The sequence below is a fragment of the Podarcis vaucheri genome, assembly GCF_965113315.1.
Source record: "Podarcis vaucheri genome assembly, chromosome: 7".
Taxonomy (NCBI): Eukaryota; Metazoa; Chordata; class Lepidosauria; order Squamata; family Lacertidae; genus Podarcis; species Podarcis vaucheri.
The window spans coordinates 77,638,251-77,666,013 of record NC_138765.1 but is presented as its reverse complement, the minus strand read 5'-3'; the positions used below and the strand labels follow the sequence as shown (position 1 = coordinate 77,666,013).

Below are 27,763 nucleotides of genomic sequence, written 5' to 3'. Positions count from 1 at the left end.
GATCAATCAATCAATCAATCAATCAATCACCACATTAAGCAAAAACGCTTGTTGAAAAAGGACAGGGGAGCCAACTTGGGCCCCAGGTTATGAGTGCCAGGGTACGTGATGTAACGACGTCACGTTGTAATGTGACAGCATGACATCACGCATGCCCCCCAGCCTTGGAACCTGGCTTCCGGAGGCACCGGAAGTCTGGTTTGGAGGTCTCGGAAGCCCTTGGACACTATCTCCAAGGCCTCATAGATGCTTTCTGGGGCCTCTCCAGGTCTTGGAAAGCATCCTCAAGGCCTCAGAGATGCTGTTTGAGGCCTCACAAGACCTTGGAAGTTGCTTGGGGGCCCTGCTTTGTGGGTTCTCAGGCACTCTGAGCCCCCGCCCCCATACTTGGCGTTCCTGGCGGAGGATAAAGTAGTCTCTTGGGTCAAGGAGTTCCACCTATGGGGCACCATCTCTCTTCCTCTCCTATAGCCTGATGGGGGTAGGTTGGGACAGGAAACACACCCTTCAGGTCTGCTCATTCCTTCCTTACTGGGGGTTATACTGGGGGGTTTCCTACTGGGGGTTATAGCAACTGTATACCAGGTTAGACTATGAGTCCATCAAGCTCAGTATTGTCTAGTGCCCTGACAGGCATTGGCCTCAGAGCAGTGTTAGAAACTGAGATATGAAAGCTAGGAGCTAAATGGCACCTTAATCCTAGGTTATGGGCACCGCAATGGAGTGTCTAGATGCACTTTTTTAATAACAAGAATACAAAGCTGTGTACAAAGCTAATTTTTTAAATAACAAGAACACATAGCTGAGGGTCTCTTCTCCAGTCTTCAGAGAGTAGCTGGAAGTGGAGAGGCAGAAAAAGGTCCTCCTTTCCTTCCAAACTGCAGTTTTAATCTGAAATTTTAGGCTCGGTCCTGCGCCCAGAGTTCAGACACTGCTCACATTAGTGAAATTCCCTGTCGCAAAACGTGCCTAGAACAATGGGAGTTTTGAATGCTGCCCCAGAGTCTGTGACTGAGAAAGATAGGTCCCATCTCATGCCACCTGCTCTTTTAAAACTGGAAGTGCCTCGTGGATTGAACCTGGTAACTTGCAATGCGGCGGAGGCTGATCCATTAGGGCAAGTGGGGCACTGCCCCACCAACCTCATTCTGCCCACTGCCAGCCCCCCACCTGCCTACCATCTTACTTTCAACCAGTCCAAGGTGGTAGGACAACCTGCCAGCTTCCTCCTCCTCAGCCTCCATGTTGCTCCTTGTAGAACCCAACAGGGAGGAGGAGCATGGCGATCAAGCTATAATAAGTTGGCTCCATCTGCCATTGCCTCTGGCACCCCATGCTGTTGGGCTCCCTTGCCTTCTGCCCCACCAGTCCCAGTGGGCGACAGCCCCCACTGATGCAAAGCACATACACTACAGCTGAGCTGTGGTCTCCAAAGGGCAGGTGTCTTCGCTGAAGTCTCATCCTCTGTCCTTAAAAAAAAGAGAGAGAGCCTGTGAGGACTATTGCAGCCAGTTACTTGATTTCCCTCCTCAGCTTTCGTGTGTGTTGCATATATCTTTTAAAAAGTAGTCTGAACAGGCAGAAAGAGAGCATTAAGTTTCCCCTCAAAGAGCATCAAAGGCAGAATTGACATTGAGTCTGTCTTTAATAGCTCACAGATCAGCAGACATAAAAGAACAGATTAACAAGAACACCAGAAAACATGCAGACATCTTGGTAAGAGCAGGGTTTCTCTCTCTCTCTCTCTCTCTCTCTCTCTCTCTCTCTCTCTCTCATTATCTCTCAGTGTTCGGAGGGTTAATCTCAAATGCACATGGATTCATTTCTCCCACCCCACCCCTCCCGCCCATCTAAATCTTGAAGAAGTCTTTCCTTCTCACCCCTTTCTCCTTAATATATGGGAGCCTTGTACATCACTTCCTTAATTAAAATTCAGAAGCTGAAAGCTCACATTTTATAGCTGCATCTCTGTGTAATTCTACCTCGTAATTTTAATACATATTGTTGCTTCAGATGTCCTTTCCCGCCCTCTCCCTCCCTCCAGTGTGTGTGCTTCTAAAGTCAATACAGCTTTACTCCAAATCATAATACAAGCATTTTGAATGGATTACTCAAAGAGCAGGTGCTGGTGATGCCATCCTAACTCTCCCTTTTTTATATGTACAGTGGTACCTTGGGTTACAAACGCTTTAGGTTACAAACTCCGCTAACCCGGAAGTAATTGCTCTGGGTTGCGAACTTTGCCCCAGGATGAGAACAGAATTCGTACGCCGGAGGCTCCATTAGCAAAAGTGAGCCTTAGGTTAAGAATGGTTTTGGGATAAGAACAGAACTCTGGAATGAATTAAGTTCATAACCCGAGGTACCACTGTATTGTAACACTGCAATACACAGGGGAGCGGGGCGGGACTGAGCTTCCGCTCATGTTTACCCCTGGAACTGCGGTAGCCGGGCCTATGGCTTCTTGAACTATATAAAATAATAAACATATTCCACACTTCAGTACGTTCATTGAGCTGTGTGTTGCGGGGAGTGGATTCACAATGACAACAGTTTTGATTTTTTAAAACCCCTAAATAAATTCTCAGGCTAGTAAGATTTTAAAAAGCGCCAGTGTCATGGCCCTATGAAAATATCCGTCGCAGAACCTATAAATGAAAGTACTTTTCATCATGCAACACATAGTTGAACCGTGGAGCTCGCTCCCATGCATAGCTGTCAAGTCAACTTTTCCCGTTACTTGCGAGGAATCCTATACGGAATAAGAGAATTTCCCTTGAAAAAAAGGGAAACGTTGACAGCTAATCTCCCATGGGAAGCACTAATGGCCACCAACTCAGATGGCTTTAAAAGAGGATGAAAGAAAATCAAAGAGGAGGTGGCTACCACAGTTATGCTCTGCCTCAACAGTTGGAGGCGGTAGTTCTTCTGAACACCAATTGATGAAAACTGCAGTGCTCTTGTGACCAGGTCCCGCTTGCAGGTTTCCCCATTGAGGCATCTGGTCAGTCACCGGAAGAACAGGATGCTGGGCTCGATGGACCTCCGGTCTGATGCAGTGGGCTCTTCATATGCTCTTAACTTCCACGTTTAGAGCAGTCTGGCTTGGTCCTGTCATAAGAGCATAGAAGAAGCGTGCTGGATCAAGCCAAAGGCCCATCTCGCTCACCATCCTGTTCCCAGAGTGGACAGTCACATGCCTGTTGGAAGCCCAGAAGTCAGATCTGAGTGCAACAGTAACTCTCCCCTCCGGCAGTTTCCAGCAACTGGTATTCTAAAGAATCCTGCTTCTGCCAGTGGAGTTTGAGCATTGGCATCAGGGTTAGTAGTCTCCGCTTTGCAGAAAGATACCATAAGCCTGGGGATTGGTCAGGGCTCCCATCTTAGGGAGCTTCATTTCCTGGGCACTGTCTCAAAGAAGACCCCTTCCTGGGTACCCACCATTTGTGGTCTTACCTCTTACAAATACACGAAACTGCCCTGTACTGGCTCAAACCATTGCTCCATGTAGTTTAGTATTGTCTACACAGGCTGGCAGAGGCTTTCCAGGGTTTCAAGGCTGGATTTTTAGCCTTCTGGCATTTTGGATGGATGGATGGACCACTATTGTTCATAAGTAGCAGGCTCCCAGCTGTGGCCTGAGAGGCGTGATAATAGGCAAAACTGAATTATTATTTTTAAAGGATCCCAGGCAAAGTGGGGGGCACCTCACAAAGTGTTTGTTTATCCCCAAGCAGAGAGCTCGTTAATGCTCTTGCGCTATTTCTTTTGAGTGCTCAAAAGCTCCTGAGCAAGAAATCTTTTAAAACGTTGACTTAGAAATCCTTTCCTGCTGCCTGGTGGCAAACTGGTGTCCCAGATCTGCCAATCTGGCGAGGGAAGGTCTCTGCATGGTGAATTGCAAGCCTGACTGGTTTCTGCCCCACGGAGCCAAAGGAGAACCGACTGGTGGGCTGAATATTTAGGGGAGAAAATGCCAGACTGGCTCCCTCTTCTAGATCAAAAATAAATGCAAATGTATATTTTAAAAATTGACCACTCCCTGAGTTAAAAATACCTGTCCCAGGCTCAGGCTATTCACCAACAAATTTATAAAGAAAAAAACATTTTTTTAAAAAATGTAAGCATACTGGACTCGGGTTATCTGGGGCCTAGGCTGATTGCCATTTTTCCATGAAGCTCACTGGGTGGTATCGGGCCAGCCACCATCTCTCATCCACCCTAACCTTCCTCACAGGGTTGTTGTAAGGATAAACTGGGGGAGGGGAGAACCATGTACACCACTTTGAGCTCTGTGGATGAAAGGTGGGGTGTAAGTGTAATAAGAAATAAATTAAGGGATAGAAACCTTTGTTTGTGGTTTTTTTAAAATGGAAGTGGAGATTTTCAGGATTCAGAAGGTGAGCACTTCTTCTTTGGCAACCACTCATAGCCAAGTAAGATGGTCTTCCATGAACACGGTCTTAACAATGAGTCCGTAAGTGACTCTGGAGGCCAGTTCTGGATCCACACGTCCTTCCACAGTGGGGACATAGGTTTCCAGGCGGGAGTTGATCACGGTGAGGGTTTGCCAAGTGTGCCTTCCTCTTAGCTCGTTTCTCCCTTTTGTCCTGAGTTCCAGTGTCTTCAAAGTCCATGGCACCTTTGGTAAAGGCTGTTCTCCAACTGGAGCGCTCACAGGCCAGTGTTTCCCAGTTGTCGGTGTTTATACTACCTTTTTATAGATTTGCCTTGAGAGAGTCTTTAAATCTCTTTTGTTGACCACCAGTATTACGCTTTCCATTTTTAAGTTTGGAAGAGTACAGTGGTACTTCGGGTTCAGAACTTAATTCGTTCTGGAGGTCCATTCTTAACCTGAGGTACCACTTTAGCTAATGGGGCCTCCCACTGCCGCCACACCGCCGCCGTGTGATTTCTGTTCTCATTCTGAAGCAAAGTTCTTAACCCGAGGTACCATTTCTGAGTTAGCGGAGTCTGTAACCTGAAGCATCTGTAACCCGAGGTACCACTGTAGTTGCTTTGGAAGACTATCATCAGGCATCCGGACATCACCAGTCCAATGAAGTTGATGTTGAAGAATCCTTGCTTCGACACTGGTGATCTTTGCTTTTTCCAGTCCACTGGAATTAGGAAGGTGAACCCTACCTTTCCACCTGCCCGTGAGGTGATCAGAAAGAAGGAGAATAGCCCAAGATAGTGACTTCCTTGGTTTCTCCCAGCGAGAAGCCTCAAGGCTTCTGGGACAATGAGTGGGCAGCTTCAATTCCCTCCTTGCTGAGACAAGTGAGAGCTAGTCCACCTGGTAGCATTTGTAGTGACTTGGAGCTAATGGCCACTACAAATGCAAAGGGGCTTCTTCTTGATTGTGGAATCAGGGAACATGTGTGTGTGACATGCTTTTGTGTGTATGGAACTGGTTTTAAGATTAGAAGTCACCATAGCAATTAAATGGTATATATAATAGTAGTAATATTGGTGCTGGTAGTAGTACTTGCAGCCCAGCACCCTTGCATTTTGCCTCCCTGTTTTTTAAACCTGCTCTTTAACGAACATAACTTTTACTTCATTCCCCTTTGTATGCAGGAGATTCATGTTCATATCGCTGATTGTTCCTCTTTATTAATAACAAGGAGTAGTGGGACGTTTCCATAAACCGCGATATTACATGGCAGCCTGTTTTCCTGAATGACACCCAAGGCAGCTTAATGCCTGTTGAGGGATATTCAGTTACAAGCAAGATGTCACCCAGACAAATTACTTCCTGCTTTGGTTTGCTTAACTTGCCCTCCGACTAGATCTTGTACATTAACTTCACAGACAACCACATTGAAAGCATAGGGAAACCATTTAAAAGTATGTTCGCATAGGTTATAGTAATGATTTCCCTTCCTGTCTTTTGGCCAGTTGTCAGCATTTAATGCTCAAGGAAGCTCTGATGCTTCAGATCAGGGGCTGGTTGGCCAACGTTGCAGTCAGAAGTCTTGCATAGAACAGTGGAGGGTGGTCTTTTTCTCTCCCTTTGAGCGGCTTGCAGCTTGACAAGCAAATTTTGTCCTCTTATTTGCAAAGAAGGCAGGCCTGGCTTTTTGAAAGGCAGGCTTGGATCCCAGATGGAATCCAATGTGAACCAACTATGGGCATAATGCTTACTTAACCATGGCTTCTTTGCAGGTTAAGATCCCAAACATACAGCAGCAGTGTGATTTAGCTTGCTTTGCTAAGCTCTGACCTCATACAGTGTCGTCAGGGAGATATCAGGTCTTGTCACCTTGTAAGTGGAGAAGTTGAAGAGGCTGGGAAACGGCCTTCAGCGTGGCTTGCCCATTGCAGTTGTAATGCTTGGTAATAGTTAATCCAAGCCATCGCTTGCAATCAATTCCAAACCATTGTTCCACATCCTGGTTGTGGACAATCCTTAGCCATCTTCTAGTCATTCATATATAATGCTTGCAGAGGTTTTTTTAAAAAAACAACAACCACCACCACCCATGCGTCCATTTAAAATATATTTATGCTGCTTTTCAACAGCAGTTCTTAAAATGGTTTAAGTACACGAGGCCCTTTTACAGTGACTCCAGTTCAGCTGGGGTGATCCCTGGAAATGCCACCTGCTTAAAGGATATTTGGTCAGTTCTGCCTTTTTTAATGGAAAGGTTTTATGTTAGCCTGGCAACGCTTTTGCTCCTGTTCAGGTTCCTCCTGCCTCCTCCCTCCTGTGAACGTCAGTCTGAAATTTAGCTGTGTTCTTAATGGACTCCAATTATTTAATATTGTAGCAGGAACTGAGGCCCCGGCGCCTGCGATGGCTTTCAGGCAGGGCTCATAATGACTGTAATTGCAGAAGAGTGCCTTGCTGAAGCCGGAGCTGCCAGATGTGATGCTCTTCTGATGTAGGGAAAGGTCACGAGGAAAGGGACGTTTAAATTAAGTTATAAATTACAACTGAAGAACAATATTTTGATGTGCAAGACCCGGGGATGTCAGAGCGGCAAGACGTAATTCATGGATTCATTACCGAACAGAGGTGCCTGACAGCTGAGCCATGCCAAGAGGAGAATTTATTTGCGGTATCACGCAGCCAGAAAATGGCAGCTCTGTTGCAAAGCGGGTGTCAAAATGCAACGCCCCACCCCCAGTGCAGAAGAAAGCCACCCCAACCCTTGTACTAATGTGGTGGAGTTTATGCTAATAAGCTCTTGCCTGAGATCCAGAGCTGCTTAATGTCTGTTGTCGTAGCTGAGGGATGTGGGCAGGGCAGCAGGGAAGAAGTGCTGTGATTTAAAAGGCACATATTGGTAGTTCTTCATTTATATTTTGTGTGTGTGTGTGTGTGTGTGTGTGTGTGTGAGAGAGAGAGAGAGAGAGAGAGAGAGAGAAGATGTATGTTAAATCACAAAGTGGTTCTTCAATGGCTGGTGGTCTGTAAAATCCCAATAAACATATATTCGGCATCAATGAATATTTGGAATTATCCAAATTGCAGGATATAAATTTATCCATTCTCATTCTTTTATCTTACTTTTTACATTTTGTTTCTACATGTGTTGTCTCTATGTAACACCCCTTTGTGTTGGGGGGGGACAACTATAAGAATGGCTTGCATCTTGTGTGTGTGTATGTCCTACCCACTTCCATTTGGTGGGTGGTACTCGGTGTAGACCCACTGCGATGAATGAGGCTAAGCTAAGTCCATTGATTTTAGTAGGTCTACTCTGAGTAAAAGTTGAATACCACCCTGTCTGAGGATTCCGTTCATAAGCAGTGCATGGATAAAGGACTTCATTTAGTCAGTTGTACTTCGCTTCCATGTAAATTAGTTTTCTATTTAGTGCCTTTGAGAGAGCTCTTTTGTCATAAGAAATGGGATTCTTGATTAATTTACTTTGTAGAACAACGGATGCTGAGCTTATGCTCTTTACCAGCCCTAGGAGAATGGCCAGTGGCCAGCGCAGACAGGAGTTGTAGTTCAGCAACATCTAGAGGACCACAATTTCCCTACAACTGCTGCAGTGTGTACTAATGTGGCTCCTTAATTAAGGCTTTAAGCACTAGAACCAGAGAGAGACTAGGGTTGGCCGATACCTAGTTTTCACCAGCCAAACATCACAATATACTGATATATCACAATGTCTGAAATAAGGACGGAGCTGGTTTTCAACTTTGGGATATACCACCAGCTAAACATCTCAATACACGGATGGCAGTTTTCAGAGCTGGGAGGAGTTCAGGAATGCTGATCTCTGCAGAGAAGTTGCTAAACATAAAAGCTACAAGGATCTTATTCTGTATTAGAAAAAAAAAGTATGAAAACCCTGGAAAGCCGCTGCTCATCAGTATCAGCTACATGGATCCCAATCAGCTGACCTTGGTCAAGGGTGAGCAAGATCAATGCCACTCTCATACATTTGAGCTGTACTTGACATGCTTGAGCGTGTGTAGGTGTGGGATTGCGAGAGCACTAAAGATGTGTGTGTTGGCAGGACTATGGCAGGCCTGTGTGTGTACGTGTACACCAGCATGCTGTGGACATGCTCAGGAGCATGAGTTCCAAGTGGGTGGAGCCACACTGCGCACCTATACTGAACAGCTGGAGAGCAACTGAAAACATGTCAAACTGGCTCCAGACTGACAGTTTGGGGCCTGATCGTATGAGTCCCACAAATGCCTTGGAACCATCCTTTCCCAACCTGGTGCCCTCCATATCTTTTGGGCTGCAATTCCTATCAGCCCCAGCCAGTCTGTGCTGAATTGTGGTCCAAAGTATATGGAGGGCATCAGGTTGGGAAAGCCTGTCCCAAAGCATCCTCCAGCTTCTCCAGCCTGGAGCAGTCGGCCATCCGCCCATTGTTCTTGGCCTCCTTCGGCCCCTGTTCTCCTTCCAGTTTGTTAAGCTTGTTCAGTAAAAGGAAAGGAAGGAAATTAATTTGTTCCGTTCCTCCGGGCAAAAATAGATTCCTTCCATGAGTCATGAATAGGGAGGCAGGGACTGGAGTACCTCGCCAAGCGAAAAATCCTGCTTTCAGACAAGGCTTAGTTTTCTTTCTCCTCCTCCTCCTCCTTCTCAAAATAGACCTGACTGGGATTCATCTCTTCTGCCTCATAGGTTCTTCAGCCTAATCACAGATGTAAGGCGGGACAGTCTGGAGTTGCTTGTGGCTAATGTGCACAGCACCCCCAACCACCCATCTGGAGGCTGACAAAACTCTCACATTAGATGGGTGGTGGCAACTTTTTATGGTGGGGTAGGGTCTTGTGGAACCTGTAAGCTGTTTGTATCATCCAGTGGCCCAAGTGTGTGAAAAGTATCCACATCAGCAGTGGCCAGAAGTGCCTTTCTTTGACTTATACAGTGGTACCTTGGGTTACATATGCTTCAGGTTACATACGCTTCAGGTTACAGACTCTGCTAACCCAGAAATAGTGCTTCGGGTTAAGAACTTTGCTTCAGGATGAGAACAGAAATTGTTCTCCAGCAGCGCGGCAGCAGCAGGAGGCCCCATTAGCTAAAGTGGTGCTTCAGGTAGAATGGACCTCCGGAACGAATTAAGTACTTAACCCGAGGTACCACTGTACTTGCATGCCACAGAGCTCAGCTGGGCAACCAATCAGCCTTGATTCAGTTTTAAGCTTCCTGGCAGGCAGAGGGTGCAGGCACCCATATGTTTTGTGAGGACTACTCTCTTTTGAAGGCTACTGGGGCACCCACAGCCAAAATTGGGAACAGCTGGGTGGGTGTGGTGTTTGTGGGTTTCATTTAAGGCAGGCGTGGCCCTCCAGGTGTTTCTGGCCTACATCTCCCATTAGCTAGCACCCAGCTAGCACAGCCTTTGGTCAAGGACAACAGGAACTGATAAACAGGGCCTCCTTACATTTCTTCATATAAGTCGGCACATTGGTCATGTTTGATAAGTAGAAATGCAAGCAGGAGTCTTTTCTGGCTTTTGGACATGGTAATACTACAGGACGCAGGTGGCGCTGTGGGTTAAACCACAGAGCCCAGGACTTGCCGATCAGAAGATCGGTGGTTCGAATCCCTGCGACGGGGTGAGCTCCCGTTGCTCGGTCCCTGCTCCTGCCAACCTAGCAGTTCGAAAGCACATCAAAGTGCAAGTAGATAAATAGGTACCGCTCCGGCAGGAAGGTAAATGGTGTTTCCGTGCGCTCCTCTGGTTCGCCAGAAGCGGCTTAGTCATGCTGGCCACATGACCCGGAAGCTGTACGCCGGTTCCCTCGGCCAGTAAAGCGAGATGAGCGACGCAACCCCAGAGTCGGTCACTACTGGACCTAATGGTCAGGGGTCTCTTTACCTTTAATACTATAGCTTGGAGAGTGGAAGCCTGAAAAAAGAGAGCACCTCAAGGCAGGCGCCCAGGCACATGTACTGAGCATTAAAAGCATTTTGAGACATGCCAGCCTCCTTTGCCTGTCAGAATTCAGGCTTAGCAGGATCTGGTATCTTAGCTGTATATCCCGGCTTGTGGTCTAGGAAAACGGGGAAGAAATCATTGTTCCGCTCTCTTGCCAGTATAGTCATGGGCCTGACATGGACGCTGGTGGTGGTGGCAGCGGCAGCAACAGCAGGTTTACAAACAAAAGCTTTTATTTATTGACAAAACCTGCGGCAATCCTTTTGAGAGGCAGAAGGTTCACCTAAGCAGTTCTCGCTGGGCTCTGTTTCTCCCTGACTCTTAGCAGCGTGATACAGCGTTGATGGGTTTGTGTGGCACCAGTGCCATGTTTAAGCTCAAGGCTTGTTGCTTGCCGGGGTTGCAGTGTTCTTGAAGGGAGTTGCCCACAGTGACCCGTTTCCCGCGAGCCCTTTGTGGCACTGGGTGGACTCGCCTGGTGTGGGGCCCCCATTCCTCCCCGCCCACCCCCACTAGGTGGCTCAAAATCTTGCTTTGACAGGGAGGTAAAGGAGCTGTCTGGCAAGGCAGGCAGATGCTCTGGACCAGGGGTCAGTAACCTTTTTCAGCCGTGGGCTGGTCCAACGTCCCTCAGACCATGTGGTGGACCGGACTATTTTTTTTGGGGGGGGGGATGAACGAATTCCTATGCCCCACAAATAACCCAGAGATGCATTTTAAATAAAAGCACACATTCTACTCATGTAAAAACACCAGGCAGGCCCCACCAATAACCCAGAGATGCATTTTTTAAAAAAGCACACATTCCACTCATGTACAAACACGCTGATTCCCGGACCGTCCTGTCCGTGGGCCAGATTTAGAAGGCAACTGAGCCACATCTGGCCCGCTGGCCTTAGGTTGCCTACCCCTGCTCTGGACAGTAGGGGAGCTTTCCAGCAAAAAGTCCCAGGGAGCACAAGAGGCGAAGGTGCCGCTTTGGCAAGGGCCATGCTTCAAGTGAGCAGCTTTATAGCTGGCTCTGCTGCCCCACATCTTCCTGAATGCACCAGTAGAGCTGATGTGTAGCCAGCCTCACATGCCATATGGCTCTGGCCTCGGGCTTCCACTTGGACATGCTGTTTCCTCTGCCCTGGGGGTCCTAGGCATGATTTCGGCTGCTTGGGAGCAGTGGGTGAGATCTGCTTGGGAACTGCAAATTTGAACAAGGGATCTCCTGGTGTCGTGGGTTCCAGAGAGTTAATGGTATCAGCTGACTTCTTTTGAATTCAGTGCACACTAGGGTGCTCGCCTTGGTGGCCACCCCTGCCTCCTGTGGGAGCGTGTTCCATAGTTTACGCACTGTGTGGTGAAGTCCTGTCTTTTATCCATCCCAAGTCTTCCAACAAATTTAGGCCCAGTGCATTGTTTTGCAGGGCCTGCCACATTTTTAAATGAGCATTACAGGCACCAGATGGTGGGCATGATGGGCTTTAATCTTGCCTTGTTTTTCTTTCCAAATTCCTGGTGTCAGTTATGGAAAATCTTCAAGGTAGAGCCCTTGCAAATCCTGTGGGAACCTAATACGAAAACTGTAATTGCCATGTGAACATGCTTCTCCCCCCCTCCCCGCCCCCCCAATATTATGGGTTGTAGCCAATAAAGTCATACTCACACCCACTAAGATTAATGGAGTTGTTAGCCATGTCTGGTAATTCCAGTGGCCCTGCACTGAGTAGGACTAATAGCTGATTCAACCCAATGGCACACAGGCTTCCAGACACCTCCCCCGCCTCCCCAATATATGGAACAACCAGCACCTGTGGAGGGCTTGGTGTGAATTTCAAACACACAGAGAATTCCTTTCCTCAGTTCCTCAAGCAAATACTAACCTCTGGAACGGTAATTTTTTCCATCCATCTGGCTAAATATGAACCAGGGAGGGCTGTGCAGGAACTGGTTTCTTTTTAAAAGTCTGTTGGTTTTGGCATATTTTTGTTTCCAGTGGAATAAGTGGGTGAGTGGTGTGCACACCCACCCACCCTAAATGTCTGCTTTGGCTGTGGATCTTTGGGGGGGGGGGAAGGTTCCCTAAAATGAAGAAGTGGAGAGCATCTTTTTCTTCTGACTCCAGCTGCCTTTTCTCTTGGGTTATGTAGCTGATCTGATTTACATTTTCTCTTTCTTTCTCTGTCCTTTTAGCTACATGAAAGCAATTACGACGCTGGCAAAGCCCTCCAGCGCCTGGTGAAGAAGCCTGTGCCCAAACTCATTGAGAAGTGCTGGACGGAAGACGAAGTGGTGAGGGGACCTGCTGCCGCTCCTGTTCTGCTTAACCTCTTCCAATCTTTTTCTTACGTTCTCATCGGTTTGGGGGGTTGTAGGAAGAGGCAGAGGTTTTCCACACCCCACAGATCAGCAGCCGCTGCATCAGCCAGTGTCCAATTAGCCAAAGCGGGGCGGGGAGTATATTCTTTCTTCCTTAATGCCGCAGCCGTAGAATAAGCGGAGTTGGGTTCTTTCCTTCCCTGTGTCGGCTTTTCAGCGGCAAAGCCCTCGGGCGCGAGAGAGTTCTGTGGATTTGCCTTGGGCCGCCCCCTGGCCTGTCTCTCCTGGGTTGTCCCAACCCGGCTGCCAGGAAAACGAGCTTCTTAGCTCCTTCAGTGTCAGATGGGCTTGTTGTTGTTTCCCCCCCCCCCCTTGGGTGGCTTCGGCAGAGATTCTGAGGGCTTTGTCAATCAAGATAAAGCAGGCAGGCAGCTTCCCGGTGCCATTCCTCTGTTGTTTGAACTCGGCACCAGCCACGTGCTAGGCCCATACGTTGCATGGTGGCACTGTAGCCCCTGTCCAGAGTATTTGCAGCTTAAAGGGCAGCTGCAGGGATTGTGGCTTTAAAGGGGCACAAGTTAGGCAGGGGGTGGTGGTAGTAAAGGCAGCAGCCTGAATGTGCTCCCCATTATAGTCCAAAGAGCAGGGTGAAGAGCTGCTGCTTTGAGGTTCCAGACAGCACATCTAGGGCCTGGAAGCTTTATAGGGCAGCCCCAGAACAAAGGGAGAAACTTGTGCCAGCTAAAGTCTTGGCATTCTGAGGTTGGGAGCTAGGCCAGTAAAAATGGCTACTGTGAGCCCGTTTCCTTCCTCCTTTTCCTTCTCTTCTGGGGTTGCAAAAAGCTCAGGAATAAAAGGGCGCCAGCTCCGAGTGTCAGAATCTCCTATGAAGACAGCTTAACTGTGGCAATGGGTTGCAGCAGTGTAACTAAGGGGCTGTGTCAGCAAATGAGTCTTATCTGAGTCCCGAATGGGTGGCACTTTTCCTTAGCGCGCTTCGGGCAGGGCAGGAGTTCTGCATCACCCGGCTGCTTCCAAACCTCCTGCTTATGGAGAATTCTCAATCAGTTAGGCCCATGCATTCTTGCCAAGGAGGTGGGCTGGATTAAGGTAGACAAACAGTGGGTTGTTTTATGGTGTAAGGGCCACTGAGTATCCAGGAGTATCTGAAAGCAGGGAGCATTTCAAGAAAAGATCTGGAAGAGAGGGCGGTGCAGTAACAGTGTTGCTTAAGCAAATTGTAGTGCAGGCCAACTGACTTCCTGGCTTATTGATGCATCTCCTGCTCTTTTTGCTGCCATTACAGAGCTAAGGAAAGGGTAGAGTGGCACTTCCTATTCTCAGTTGGAAGCTGACCTTTGTATAGTGTGACCAGGATGTAGATAAGAGAGGGTTGCTCTACCTAACTCTCACATGCCTAGGGGTTAAGCCCTACCTGTTAATTTTTTTCTAAAGCATTTTTGCCACATTCTTCAGCCCCCCCCCCAAGTTTTCCAGGGTAGCTTATAGGCAAGTGACATTCAAGAGGTTGCCCAGAGGGGAATGAGACCCTCATGATGAAAAAAGATGCTTTCCCCACAGAAATCCACGCCGTGCTTAGACTCTGCCATCCTATTTCTGAAGACTCTTTCCCTCCTTCCCTCCCTCCCTCCTTCCTTCCTTCCTCTTCCCTTGCCCCCTGCAAGTTGCTTTTATATGCTGAAAGCGCCGCTGATATTTCAGCTCCCGGCTTTGATCAACAGCCAGCCTTAAAAGACAGAGAATGGAGCCTTACAAACCAGAAAGGAAGGCAAAGCGCTCTTAATGAAGAATGAAGCCTCACTCCCCAAAAAGTGAGCGCTGTGGGCACGCAGAATTGGCGATCATTAGCTCGGCATTGCTGCTGTCAGTCTCCGCTTATCATCTCATCTTTCCCCCTCCCCAGCTTCCCAGCTCCATTTGGCAGGCCTCCACCGTCGGCAAAAGCCAGACCTCAAGCTGTTCTCTTATTTGTAAGGAGTTTTTAAAGCTCCGCCCTCAGAACTTCATGATCTTATTTATTTATTTAGACCCCTGATTGTTCGCTCCAGACCAGACATACTCTGTAAAGAGAAAGAGGGACCCTGCAGGGGTGTCACAAAGTTCGCTCACACCCCCCATCCCCAGTGCTGTGTAGGCTGTGGATTTCTTAGAGACTCAGAGAATAATCCAGGTCCAAACAGCATCTCTATTTGACTCATCCTAGGTTTGAAATAACCTCATGCAGCTTTTAGGATGCTATGGACATACTAGGCTGGGTGGTCTCTCTGATCATCTTGACAGCAAGATTGGGACCACCACATAGTGGCTTACAAAAATAATGAAAACTCTCACAATGGCAGTTTGTTTAAAACAGCAGCAGGTAAAAACCAAATCCAAAATGGCACAAGTTGTGAAAAATTGCTAGCACAGCAAGTGTGTGTGTGATAGAGAGGGAGAGAAATTTCCAAAGGGAAATCTGAAAAGGCCTCATCTCAATTTCCATACTCTCCCTGGGAGGGCAACTGAGGACCAACCATCTGATTCTACTACGAGTGCATTAGCAAGACTCATATACGATCCAAGTTACCCGGTTTCAATTCATCTTGCACTGTTTTGCTTTTGCTGCTTTTGGGCAAATGCATAAGAACATAAGGAGAACCCTGCTGGATCAGGCCAGTGGCTCATCCACTCCTGCCTCCTGTTCTCACAGCGGATGACCAGATGCCTTGGGGTGGGGGGTGGGGAGCCCACATAGAACCATTACCTCCCTTGAACCCCTCCCCTAGCCGCCAGCTGAGCCTGCCTCTGCCTTACAAGATGACACCAGACACTGCCTGCATATTTCCTACACTGTCTTCCCAGCCACGAGACTAGCAAAAGCGTTTTATCTGTTGAAAAATTAACACTGAATGCCAAAATGGAATGCTTATTTTGGCGTTAAATGGCATCTAAGTAAGATAATGGTGTTGTTGTTGATGATGATCCAGCTAATACAGGGAAAGGGATCCTGTAACCTCCCAGATGTTCCCATTATCTTTGACCATTGGCCCTGCTGGCTGGGGTTGATGGGAGCCAGGGCTCCCAATGTTGTCCAAAAGGTCACAGGTTCCATGTCCCTGCGATGACAGCTTCTGAACTTGCAGAGCATCATTGAAGGGACTTTCCTTCTTGCCTCGGCATGGAGGGCCCAGGCTCCTTTTATCTGAAGCATGTGCCCCTCTGCACACACGTTGAATCCGTAGAAAGGATAACAAAAGCAGGAGAAATATAGATAAGGACGAGTAGCCCACCCCCAGTTTGTTAGGCTTTTTAATTAAACACTGTGAATATATTTAAATAATAGAGGCTCCAGGCTGAGCTGCATCTAATCGAAACCGATTAAGTCACCCGTCCACACTCGGATAGTTATTAATTCTGTTTGTTTATGCATGCTAGCTGAAGGCAGAGTTCCCGGCTGCCGTGGAGCCCCGTAATGCGCGGGGATGTTTGTGCAGCATGACGCTGGGGCCTTAATTAGCATCCTGATGTTGATTATGAAGAACAGCAGGCTTGCTAATTGAATTCACTTTACAACCCAGGACCCGGGTCGCCTTTGCAAAAATCAAGGGGAACTGGCTTGCGCTGGAGTTTGGGTTTGTGTGGGTGATACCGACAACCAGCTGAGAAGAGGGAAGAAAGCATTATCCCTCACTCCCAAATCACCCTGAAATACACTTTTAAAGGATTTGATCTTTATCATTACATCATGAATAGGAATCAGTATAGTAATGCTTGTATTCTTCAGCCACGTCAGTATATAGATAGAAATAAAAGCCATCAAGTACATGTGTCCATGCTGTTAGCTTCAGATTCTGGAATAATTGATAGAAGGGGCAGCTCATAAATGTACACATTTACTAATGCTCAGTACTCTAAAAAGTGGAAGGCAGGGGGATATTTTCTTACTGTAGGGGTAGTCAACCAGACACCCTGCAGATTATTTTTTAACCAAAGGCAAAGCAAATTTGGAATAAGAGTTCTGGATGCATAGGAAGCTGCCATATACAGTCAGACTCCTGGTCAATCAAGCTTAGTATTGCCTTCACTGACTGGCAGCAGCTGTCCATGGTTTCAGACAAGCTCTTTCAAGTGCAGACATATTCTACATATCCTAGCATTCAAATTCTCTGCTACCTGGTGTCCATTGTAGCTGAATTTTAAAGTGTCCCATTGTTAGATAGCTTATAGGGGAAAATAGGATACTGAGTGATGCGCAATCCTAGATTTGTCTCTCTGGAAATCTCACACTGTAACCTTAACTGTAACTTTCATCTTGAAGTATACCACCTTTTAAATATTTTAGGTAGCTTTGTTTGGGGGTGGGGGGATGTTGCATGCTTGGAAGTAAACAACCCCGATTAAAATAACCTCTTAACTTTATATCCAAGGGTGGTTAATCCTTGATGGCGATAAACCTTAATTGGCCATGTTCGAGGATTTACAAGTTCATAAATTTTAAAGCACCATTCAACACCTGGCTTCACGTTTAAAGCTCCATTTGTTACAAATACGAATTAAAATCCCCCTTCTTGCCCGCCCCCTCCCAAAAATAGCAAGGTACGGCAAACTAAATTTCCCCCAATGCACTTGTAGATGTTTGTAATGCAATGAACTGAGATTGCCCGGACAAGACATTAGTTGCGTGGCTTTCATCATCTCAAAATGCTTCCTGGTATATGTGTTCTCGAGGAGAGGAACAAAACATCTTTTCATCCTTGGTTCATTTGAAACCAGACATCGTAGAGTGCCTAAAAGGGCAGAGCTGCTTACTGGGGCAAAAAGACCATGAATTTAAAGTGCAATTAACAGAACATAAGACGGGCCTGGCTGCTGGATCAGGTCATTGACCCTTATAGGCCAGCAGCCTGTTCTCACAGCGGCTCAACCAGACACCTGTGGGAAGTCCAGTAGCCAGGCTTGAGCCCAGTAGCACTTCCTACCTGTGACTGCCAGCAACTGGTTCCCAGAGGCATAATGCATAATGGAAAAACATCCCCTTTTAGCAGCATGACAATGGGCTGGGGGCTTGGGGTGGGAGGATGAACCAGTTCAGCAGAGCATGGTGGTGCCAGAGTGTGCAATTATAAAGTGGGCATAGTAAGAAGAATTCAACATTAGGTGAACACATGATTTGTATGCACAAAATTCTGAGCCCACAGTGAAAGGATCTCTGGTAGCAGGATTATTATTACAGTAATGGGTTTTGTCCAACTTAAGTTTATTAAGAGCCGATGCACAAATAAATCGGGAGTTTTATAATTTGTGAGGCCACCACCAAGAAGGCACTTTTCCTTGCACATGGCAGCCTAATTGATCTTAACTGCAGGCATGCAAAAAGGGCCTTAGTGCCTAGGTAGGGCTATGTGAATGAAGTTGCTCCTTCAGATCACCTGTTCCCAACCAGCTTAGAGTGGTAACCAAAGTAGCAGGTGCAAAAAAATGGGTGCTTATGTGTTCAGGCTTCCTATACCTCTAAAGGTTGTCGCAAAGATGAAATAGGAGAAGGGAGAACAGTGGATGTTCCTTTGATCAACTTGGAGGAAAGGCAGGAGATAAATTTAATTAATAACACCCCCAAGCTTCAGATTGTTAATTCTAAAACCCACCTGTTGGGGATATCGGAGTTGTCCCAAATTTGATAGCGGGGTGCTTGGATGTGCAAGGTGGAATCAATTTGGGACTGCCCAAGCAAGTTTTCTCACCACTGCAGCTTCATTCACAATTAGATCTGTTGGAGAAGGGCTGTAGCTTAGTGGAATAGCATCTGCTTTGCATGCAGAAGGTCCCAGGTTCCATCACCAGCCTTTCCTGCTGAGCCTGAGAACATTCCCTCTTTATTTTATTTTATCTGTTTTTTAAACAAAATTTATATCCTGCTTGAATAGAACAAAGAAGAAGAAAACCTCTAAGTGGTTTGCAAAGATATGAAACATAACATTAACATTACTGATAAACAGTTAAAAATAGGTACTAAAAATACTAACATGACGAGTGCAACAAACAGGAGCTAAAAATAAATAATACACACTTCTGATGTATCTGGAGAGGCTTGCCTCAACGAAAGCGTTTTAAGTCTGTGTCAGAATGACTACAGTGAAGGGTTCATTGCCACATGTAAATAGGCAGGGAGTTCCAAAGTGTAGGATCTGCCAACTAATTGATTGATTCCCTACAAATGTCTGAAAACCTAGGAGAGCTGCTCCCAGTGAGTGTGTAGACAATGCTGAGCTAGATGGACCCATGGGTCTGACACAGTACAAGGCAGCTTCCGATGTTCCTGTTGAATCCACCCAGGGCCTTGACTTCCAAACAGGGCGACTCTGGTGCCTTCTGCTCATTCGTGTTGGTTCCTGAACTGCTGCCAATAATTGTTAGCTTTCTCCTAGCTTCTTTTATATCTTTGCTTGCTTTAACCTGCCATATGCTTGATCCGATGTTTCTCTGCCTCGTGGAATATTTTTAGATATCACGCCCTTGCCATATTGACAATCTTCACCCCTTCCCACCCGCATCTCACAAATATTTACACTGGTGAGTTGCCCTTGTTAAAAGGTCTTGCTTTTTTATATATATTGGAGACCAGAAGCTAAATACCCAACAAATTTGTAATGGCAACAGTATTTTTTTTAATTTGGCACAGACATCCTTAATCAAGGAGGATTTTCAGAAAATATTCTAGTCTCATATGTCCTTTGCTTCATGCAGGAAAAAAAGGTGGGAGGCATTTTTCATTCTTGCTGGGGGCGGTGAGGGAGGGTAGGAAGGAAGAAATCTACTGCTCAAAAGATTAATAAATGCTATAGACTTTGGCTGTTGAAACTGCATATTTCATCTCATTTTCAAGGGTGCCTTTTCTTCCTTTAAGAAAAAATGGTGATTGCTTACGCTCTCAGCTGTTCGCAGTCATTTTCCAGTGTTCATTTTAAAAAGGAGAACAAGACACAAGGTGGCTCAAAGGGCTGCGTTTGTTCTCTCCCAAAGCAATTTATTTCATAAACAAAAGAGGGCCAATACCATTATCCTTTGTAGTTCCTTAGCAACAGAACTCGAGTCATTTTAGCTGGTGCGCTCTCTCGCTCTGTGTGTGTGTTTGTAAAATGCACATCTTGTTCCTTCTGTGTATAGAAACATTTAACGGCACAGCTTTGTAACTTAAACAAAGACCCATTGCTTGGAAGATGCTGTAAAACCTGAAATCTCCCTGTGTCTGTCTCCCTCTCATCCACTGGCAGGATTCAGTCTCTATCCTTTCTTTTGCCTTCTTCTTCACAAATGATATGCGGCCAAGACATCCAAAGAAAGGGACTCAAGAAAATATGTGGCTGGGGTTTGTGATTTACTGCCGTCCGCCTAGAAAAATGCCACAGGATAGGCATGTGAGTCGCCTTGAGTCTCAATAGGGGGGGGGGTGGCATCCCTTACCTTACCTCTGTGTTTCATCTTGATGTAGCAAACAGTGGGGCAGAACTGGGCTCACCACTCAAGTGACATAAGCATGTTGGGGTGGGAAGGATTCCTCTGCAGAGGTTCAAGGATAGTTTGCATTCAGCTGAAAGCACACTGGGTCTCATTGCATATTCATCACTACCTCTCTGCACATAGGTGAGGGTGCAGGCTTAAGGCTTGCTCCCAAACACTCCCACCCTGTTGGATTAGACCAGGCATAGGCAAACTCGGCCCTCCAGATGATTTGGGACTACAACTCCCATCATCCCTAGCTAACAGGACCAGTGGGCCAGGATGATGGGAGTTGTAGTCCCAAATCATCTGGAGAGCCAAGTTTGCCTATGCCTGGATTAGACAAATTCAGGACGGCTATCAATGGCTACTGGCTGTGATGCCTCCAAGAATGCTTCTGAATACCAGTTCTTGGAAACTGCAAGAGGGGAGAGTGCTGTTGTGCTTGGATCCTGTTTGAGGGCTCCCCTCTGGTGTCTGGTTAGCGACTGCGAGGACGGGATACTGGACTTGATGGGCCATTAGCCTGATCCAGCAGGCACTTCTTGTGTTCTTAAACCTGGTGCCTCACTCTTCTCCAAGCGGAGAAAAGACCAGGATTTTCTGGTGTGGCGCTATGCTGGGATTTCCTTTCTTTTGTTTCTTTTCACGAGAGAATACTGGAAACTTGGGACACTTGTTAGTTTTTGTTTGATGTACCAATATTCCAGCTAAGCCTAAATAGAAGCAAAAAGCAGGCACTCCCTTGAAAGCAGCAGATCCCACTACCCTGCATTGGATTTCCGGGGGGGGGGGGCACTCTATGGCCCAGTTTGCGTGTAACACTAAACTATAGTTTAGGGCTGCATAGAAGAACCTACCCAAGCATAAGCAAAGCCCTAGACGTGGGTATTCCCCACCACTGGCCCCACACATGTAAGGAGGGCTTGGTCTCACTTTTATGGAACCTTGCCTTAACGTCACAGTTCAGACCAGGGATCTCAGTCTAAAACAAATTCTGGCTATTTTAGTAAGCCAGCAATCGTAGCCACGGTTTAACGTTAGCCTATTAAGAAACTGATCCAGGTTGGTTTTAAACCAAGGTTTCAAACAGAATATCAAACCGAGGTTCCTTAAAGGCGGCAGTAGGCTCTAGCTGAAGCCCTGGACATAGGGAAGGTGTAGACGAGTCCAGTGCTGTGCTTGGGCTTGTTCAGACTCCTCTGTGGTTTACCGTGATGTGCAAACACAGCCTGTGTGCCTCCAGTCAAATGGCAGCATATGCACACTGTGTGTATAAGAGACCCAGTGTGAGCAGTCCTGCTCACCTGTTCTTGTTGCTTGTTCTCTCTCTCTCTCTCTCTCTCTCACACACACACACACACACACACACAGAGAGAGAGAGAGAGAGAGAGAGAGAGACTGCTATACAATGTGGGGTTCCCCATGTGTCAGAGGTCACGCCTTACGAAGAGGGCTGTGGTAAGGATAATGTTCAGCGAGGGCTTAAGAGAAAATCCGCGAAGGGGTTTTTAAACTAAAGAAATTGTTCATGTGAGCGTGGCCTTTGAATCCACACAGCGGGAGTGGCATTAAATCAGTTTGATCTATACGAGGATGAGATTTCCCTGTTTATAAACGAGGTCCACTGGAGCACTGCTGGTGAGGGGTATAGAGACTGACAGCTCGGATTATATAAGGAGAAGTCCTTGAGGGTGAATCTCTAGTTTTGAGGGAGCTAATGTCAGCCAGCTTCACAATGCTCAAAGCCAATGACCGGCGACTGGCTGCCAGTGGTTGTGCCAAAAGTGGAAAGCCGAATTAGAATAATCTGTCATGAGGCGCTGTATTGAGAAGACGGGGAGACGGGGATAGAAATGGATTGGTTGATGTCTGAGTTTTCACTCCTGCATTTTTCCCTTCCTCGTTTTGCTTTTCTTTTCTCCTCTCCTCTTTTTAATTGAGAGAAGGTTTGCAAATAATGGTGTGTGGGCTCTTTTCTAAAGCTAGCCACCTAGTGGCAGGAGCTGGGCTCCGCAGGAGAGCTGATCATCCCACCATCACTGTCCTTAGGAAATTCTTCCTAAGTATTGTTAGTATTTCTAATGCTTTCGTTCCCTTTCTAGAAATAACTCCGTAGGGCATCCTACAAAGCAAAATACAAAATGCAGCAACCAGATAATCTAAAACAGAACTCACAAGCATTCACAAGCAGCAAAAGTTGCATCTTGATTTAAAAAAGAAAAATAAATCCAAGAAAGCCTGCTGTATCAAAACTACCCCAAAATGAAGTTTGACTGCAGCAGGTGCACCTCCCTGAAGATTCCCTTTCTAATTTTGCTACCCAAAGAAAATCCAAAACACACCACAACTTTATCTGCGTTTGGTGCCTCCCTGATGGTTTGACCCACCAGCACTGGGGCTGATGGGAGTGGGAGTCCAACATATCTGGAGGGCACCAGAAGACTGGTCTGGAATATATCCCAAGAATAACCTTTAGAACCTTTGCCATGCATCTCCCTCCCCCTTTCCGAATCCTAAAATGGTAGCACTGAGCCCCACAGCACATGTGATAGCCAGAAAATGGCCATACAGGCCTGTTTTGGGGCAGCTCAACTGCGACTCCTTTCATGGCTGTCAAATCCTCTGGGGCAATCTGGCTTGTGGGGAAATGATTTTGCCGAAGAACTGTAACTCCCCCAAATGTGGGTGTGGAAGGAGAGTCTAGTTGGTGCTGTGTTAGTCTATTAAGAGCAGATGGATGGTTCAGATGTTACCTGAGTGCAGCACGCCAGCTGTGCTTTGTAGAGGAGGATGAGTGGATGGATACGCACTCACTCGCATTCTCAGAGCTGGAATTGGCATAGAGAAAGAGAGAGAGAGAGAGAGAGAGAGACAGAGAGAGAGAGAGAGAGGAGTCCAGTGCTTAATTCTGCAAAACAGAGGATGCTTTATCTCTGTAGAAGTAGCCTCTTGCGGGGCAGGGGATAATACACAGTATTGCTTTTGGTCCCTGTTAGAAATGTTGTGGGGAGCAAAGGATTATCTATTCTATGCAAGCCCACAACACAAATTCTTTGAGAAGTGGGTGGGTGTGCTTTTTGTAATAGGCTATTCTGAGTGCGTGATAAACAGGGAGTTAGACATTGTAGAGGAAGAAAGAACTGGCTCCTTAACTGGCTTTGAAAGGATGAGAGTCCATTATAATTATCTCTCTCTTGAAATAGAAGGCTTTTCTCTGGCTAAGAACTTGCGATTTTTAATGTCTGAGAGGCTTGGTTTTTAACTAGTCCTAAAATACTTGGATCATTATGTAAAGCGAAAGTGGCTTTCCTTGCTGAGGAATTTCAGGACCTCCTCTACAGCTTCACAGCGTGCCCTTCTCCAGAGGTGAAGGCTTCTGTTTCCGAAACAAGCGTGGTATCCTCGCATCTATTTTTGAAATCTCCAATTGCCTCTTCCTCCCAATCCCCTAGTATTTTTTAAAAAGGACAACACTTGGGCTCTGCCTCATTTCCAGGTCCTGTTCTTGTTATAGACATCGGTCTTTGATCTTTTCCCCCATCAGCAGCAAACAGATTTCTTCCAAAAGCAAGTTCTCTGTGATTGAGTTTTTAATTTTTTAATTTTTTTAAAAAAAACACTTTAATGAATCAAATCTCCTTACTTCTGCCTCTCCCTGCTTTTCCTCCATGCAAGCAATGGAACCACATTCAATTAGTCTGAAAAACGAGCGGGCTTTCCATTACGGACCATAACGGAGCGGGTGAAGGAGAGCCCGCGATCCGTCACTGCCCTGCCTTTCAGTTCATGTTATTTAAATGACTTGCCATTCCATGGGTGGCTCTGAAGCTGCATTGGGGGAGCTATTATTTAATTTAAGTTTGTGAAGGTGTCACTTTTCTGGTTAATAGGCTTCTCTTCCTGTAGTAGGCACATCTGATCTAAATATTAATCATTTTCTTTATCCATCCAAAGGCTCTTAATTAGTTAGAAGGGTAACAGAGTGCTAGTAAAGCTAATGATTATCCTGTCGGATAGAAGGTTTCAAAGAAGCTGGAGAAGCGCTCCAAGAATTAGGTTGCAATCCTGTGCATGCTTCTAGCCTGGGAGTGAACAAAGTGTAGCTTTCTTACAAGTACTAGCGATGACTGCTTTGTTCAACCTTCACTGTTGGAGGCAGTCCGCCTCTGAATACCAGTTGCTGGTAATCACAGGTGGGGGGGGGGGAGAGTTGCTGTTGGGTTCAGGTCCTTCTATCAGACTTCTCATTAGTGCATCTGGTTGGCCACTGTGAGAACTGGCTGCTGGGATAGGTGGGCCACTGGCCTGATTCATCACAGCTCTTCTTATTTCCTTATGCTGGTAAGTATGGATAGGGTTGTTCCATTAAGCGTTGACGCTTGCTGGAGACGTTAGAAAAATCTCTAAAGGTGAAGATTACAGCCGTATTAAGGCTGTAATCATGTTCGCACTTAATTTGGGAGTAAGACCCATTGACCTCGATGGGGCTTGCTTCTGAGCAGACTTGACTAGGAATGTGCTGTAATTTTTATTTATAATACAGTGGTACCTCAGGTTACATACGTTTCAGGTTATATACGCTTTAGGTTACAGACTCCGCTAACCCAGGAATAGTACCTCGGGTTAAGAACTTTGCTTCAGGATGGGAACAGAAATCATGCTCTGGCGGCGTGGCAGCAGCAGGAGGCCCTATTAGCTAAAGTGGTGCTTCAGGTTAAGAACAGTTTCAGGTTAAGAACAGACCTCCGGAACGAATTAAGTACTTAATCCGAGGTACCACTGTATGTGGCTCACCTGCCTTTTGCCCCCAAAAAGGGTGCCGTGAAAGTGGAGTTTTATTTATTTCACCCTGTCTTTTAGGATAACTCTTGAAGAGGGAGCTTATACAATTAAAATTTGCCACTTTTCCTGTAGTGCCTTTAAAAAAAAAATGTGCCCAAGGTAAGATACATATAGTAAAACAAGTTAAAATATAATGCGTACAATTTAATAAAATAATTCAGAAGTCAGAGACAGCAGCAAGAGCACTGTCAGATGTATATATGCATGTTTGTTTGTTCATTAAAGGCATTTCTATCCAGCTTTTTCAGCTGGAAAAGGCCCCCAGGATACTTTACACAATCCAGACAACAAAGTCCTGCTCCTCAAGCTTGCAATCTAAAAAGGGAGAGCACAAAAGGAAAAAGGAATGGGGATGGAAGAGGGAAGAGGGAAACAAGCACTAGTTAACCAAAGAAAAAGTTGGAATGGACAGTAGCAGCCCTAATACCCTTAGTTCTTGAATGAGTCCAGCGTTTTGTGTTTCTGCCAGACTACATGCTGAACACTTAGCTTGACTTCAAGGCTTCTTGGACTGTTTATTATTTCCTGATTTGAGGTATTCATGCCCCAACCTTTAGCCGCAAAGGCTTTGGGGGCAGCTTACAAAAATCAGTCCTAAGACAATTCCTGCTAAAAAGACACAACGTATGAGTGGAAAGGAACAGGAAGTGGGAGGGAACAGCAGGCTGAAGCACAAATTCTGATAATGCTGTTATACAGGCTCTGACTTTCTTTCACTTGACAAAGATCAGCTCCTCCCTGGAAGCAGTCTCCCCCCCCCCCCCGCACCATCAGATCAGATCAAATCAAATCTGTGAGGGCAACGCGTCCCAGTGTCCATCCCACGAGGACGAGGCAGCTCCTGCCACCCAGGCCATCCCTCAGCCTTGGATGATTTCTGAATCTCTGTTTTGATTCACCACCCAGTTCTTCCTTGTCTCCCTCCCTTTCCCCTGTCATATATTCAAAATTTCCTGTTAAGATTTATATAGCTTTTAGGCTGTGCTGTGTGAGATTGGTCACGCGGGAGCTCATGCATTTAGAAGAGCCAGTAAACACCACACCATATTTACCCTCCACTGGCTTGGAATAATTTCAAGCACTCAAATCAAACATTCCAGCTACGAATTGGAATTGGGGTGGTGGAGCTGGTTCAGGGGGAAAGTGGGGGGGGGGGAAGAATGGAGGTAGTCTTTTTTTTTTTTTTGACATCTTCATTTTCAAAACCTATTCTAGAAATGCATTTTTCACTGGTGCAGAACTGAGTGGCACAGGCTTTGTTTGGGCAGGTAATTTCCAGGGTGCCGAAAACTCGTGAGCCAGCCTTGTTCTCAGGCTCCCGTCCCGCTGAGCTGGTGTTGCCCTTGCAGGTTCTCTCCTGCCTCCTATGTTCCTCCTTCCATTCCTAAACCTCCTTCGTTGGTAACGTTCTAAAAAGAAATTGGCACACTTTCCCTTAAACTAGATGTTTTTATACGGAGGCCCCTGTGCAAAAAGAAAGGGAACTTATGAATCATCTGCTTGCGGGGAGGAGGGGGAAAGAGCTCCTTTTTATCCATTGCTGCCAAGCTCACCGTGTGAGCCCAGCCTCTTCTCCCGGTAATTGGATAGCCACGTTGTAGAAACGGATCAGTCGCTTCTACGGAGATCTTAAACGCTTCTGACAAAAGCCTAATGGAGGTTTGAACAAACTGGGCCCTGCCGCGGCCTTTCAGCGCTTGTTGCGCAACGCTTGACGCTGCAGCCAAAGGCATGAGCGGCGAGGGACCATGCGGGGAGGAAGGGCGGGGGGGGGGGAATCGCTGGGTTGGTAGCTGCTGCCTGATGGGTGTCCACAGCGATGGCTGCTTCAGCGTCTTCAGCACAGAAATCATCTTAACTTTCTGGGTTCCGGCCAAGCTCTTTGCTGCTCTCTCCAATCAGGGCTAGGCCTGGCTTGCCTTCTCCAAGCGATCGCTGACAGTGTCTTGCATATTTGGGCCAGGATCCAAGGAGCTACTTCAGGCACACCCAAGGTCTCGTCTGCCCCCAGTGTTGAATTTTTTAAAAATGTTTTTACTGCTTTTCTTTGCACAGCAGACTCCCCACCCTCCTGAATCCCCGTGCTTATTTCTGAACTCCCTTCGTTTTCAGAGGGGCTTTGCTATGTAGGGAACAGAATTCCTAGGCCAGCCCCTGTAAGGCTTTCTCTCCCCTCCACTGTCATCTGGGGGCAGCCATTCCACCAGGCTGCCTCAGTGGGAGAGATAGTAAGCAGAAGGCTTGTTTCATCCACTTTGCTGAAGGCCCAGCTCCAGGCACCTCCTGTGCCCTCCTGCCCCAACTGTGCCAGCTGGACATTATAGGAGCAACTGCTTAGAAACTGGTGGTGGTGTTTTTGTTTTTGTTTTCCTCTTCCCTCCCTGTCCCCTTTCCCTTGTGTGTCAGGTTTTGGTGTTTTTTTTTTAATTTTTATTGTCTTGTTTTGATGAACGGTAGAAGAGTGTTGCTATATTTGTATTGTTCAGCTTATTAATTACACTTGTATCCTACCTTACATCCAGTGAGCGCAAGGTGGCATACATGGTGCTCCCCCCCCCCGTTTTAATTTTATTTATGGGTTTTCAATTTTGCAAACAAACAATAATAACAACAAAGGAAACAAAACATAGACATCATATCCCCTTTGACTTCCCTCCCCCCCCCTTTTGTGGATCATTATGTTTTATTTTTCGTTCTGCATCTCACCACTAACTCCTATTATTGCCCAATTATTATCACTAGCTCCA

At 46.5% G+C, this 27,763-nt stretch overlaps 1 protein-coding gene across 20 annotated transcripts in view; it reads left to right on the top strand.

Moving 5' to 3' along the window:
* The window catches only part of RERE (arginine-glutamic acid dipeptide repeats), a 358,060-nt gene that overhangs the window by 230,474 nt on the left and 99,823 nt on the right, over positions 1–27,763 (top strand). For all 20 annotated transcript variants that reach the window (XM_082229762.1, XM_082229757.1, XM_082229756.1 and 17 more), the window contains one exon: positions 12,549–12,647. In XM_082229762.1, coding sequence (XP_082085888.1) covers positions 12,549–12,647 — 99 coding nt within the window. The remainder of the gene's footprint in view (positions 1–12,548; positions 12,648–27,763) is intronic.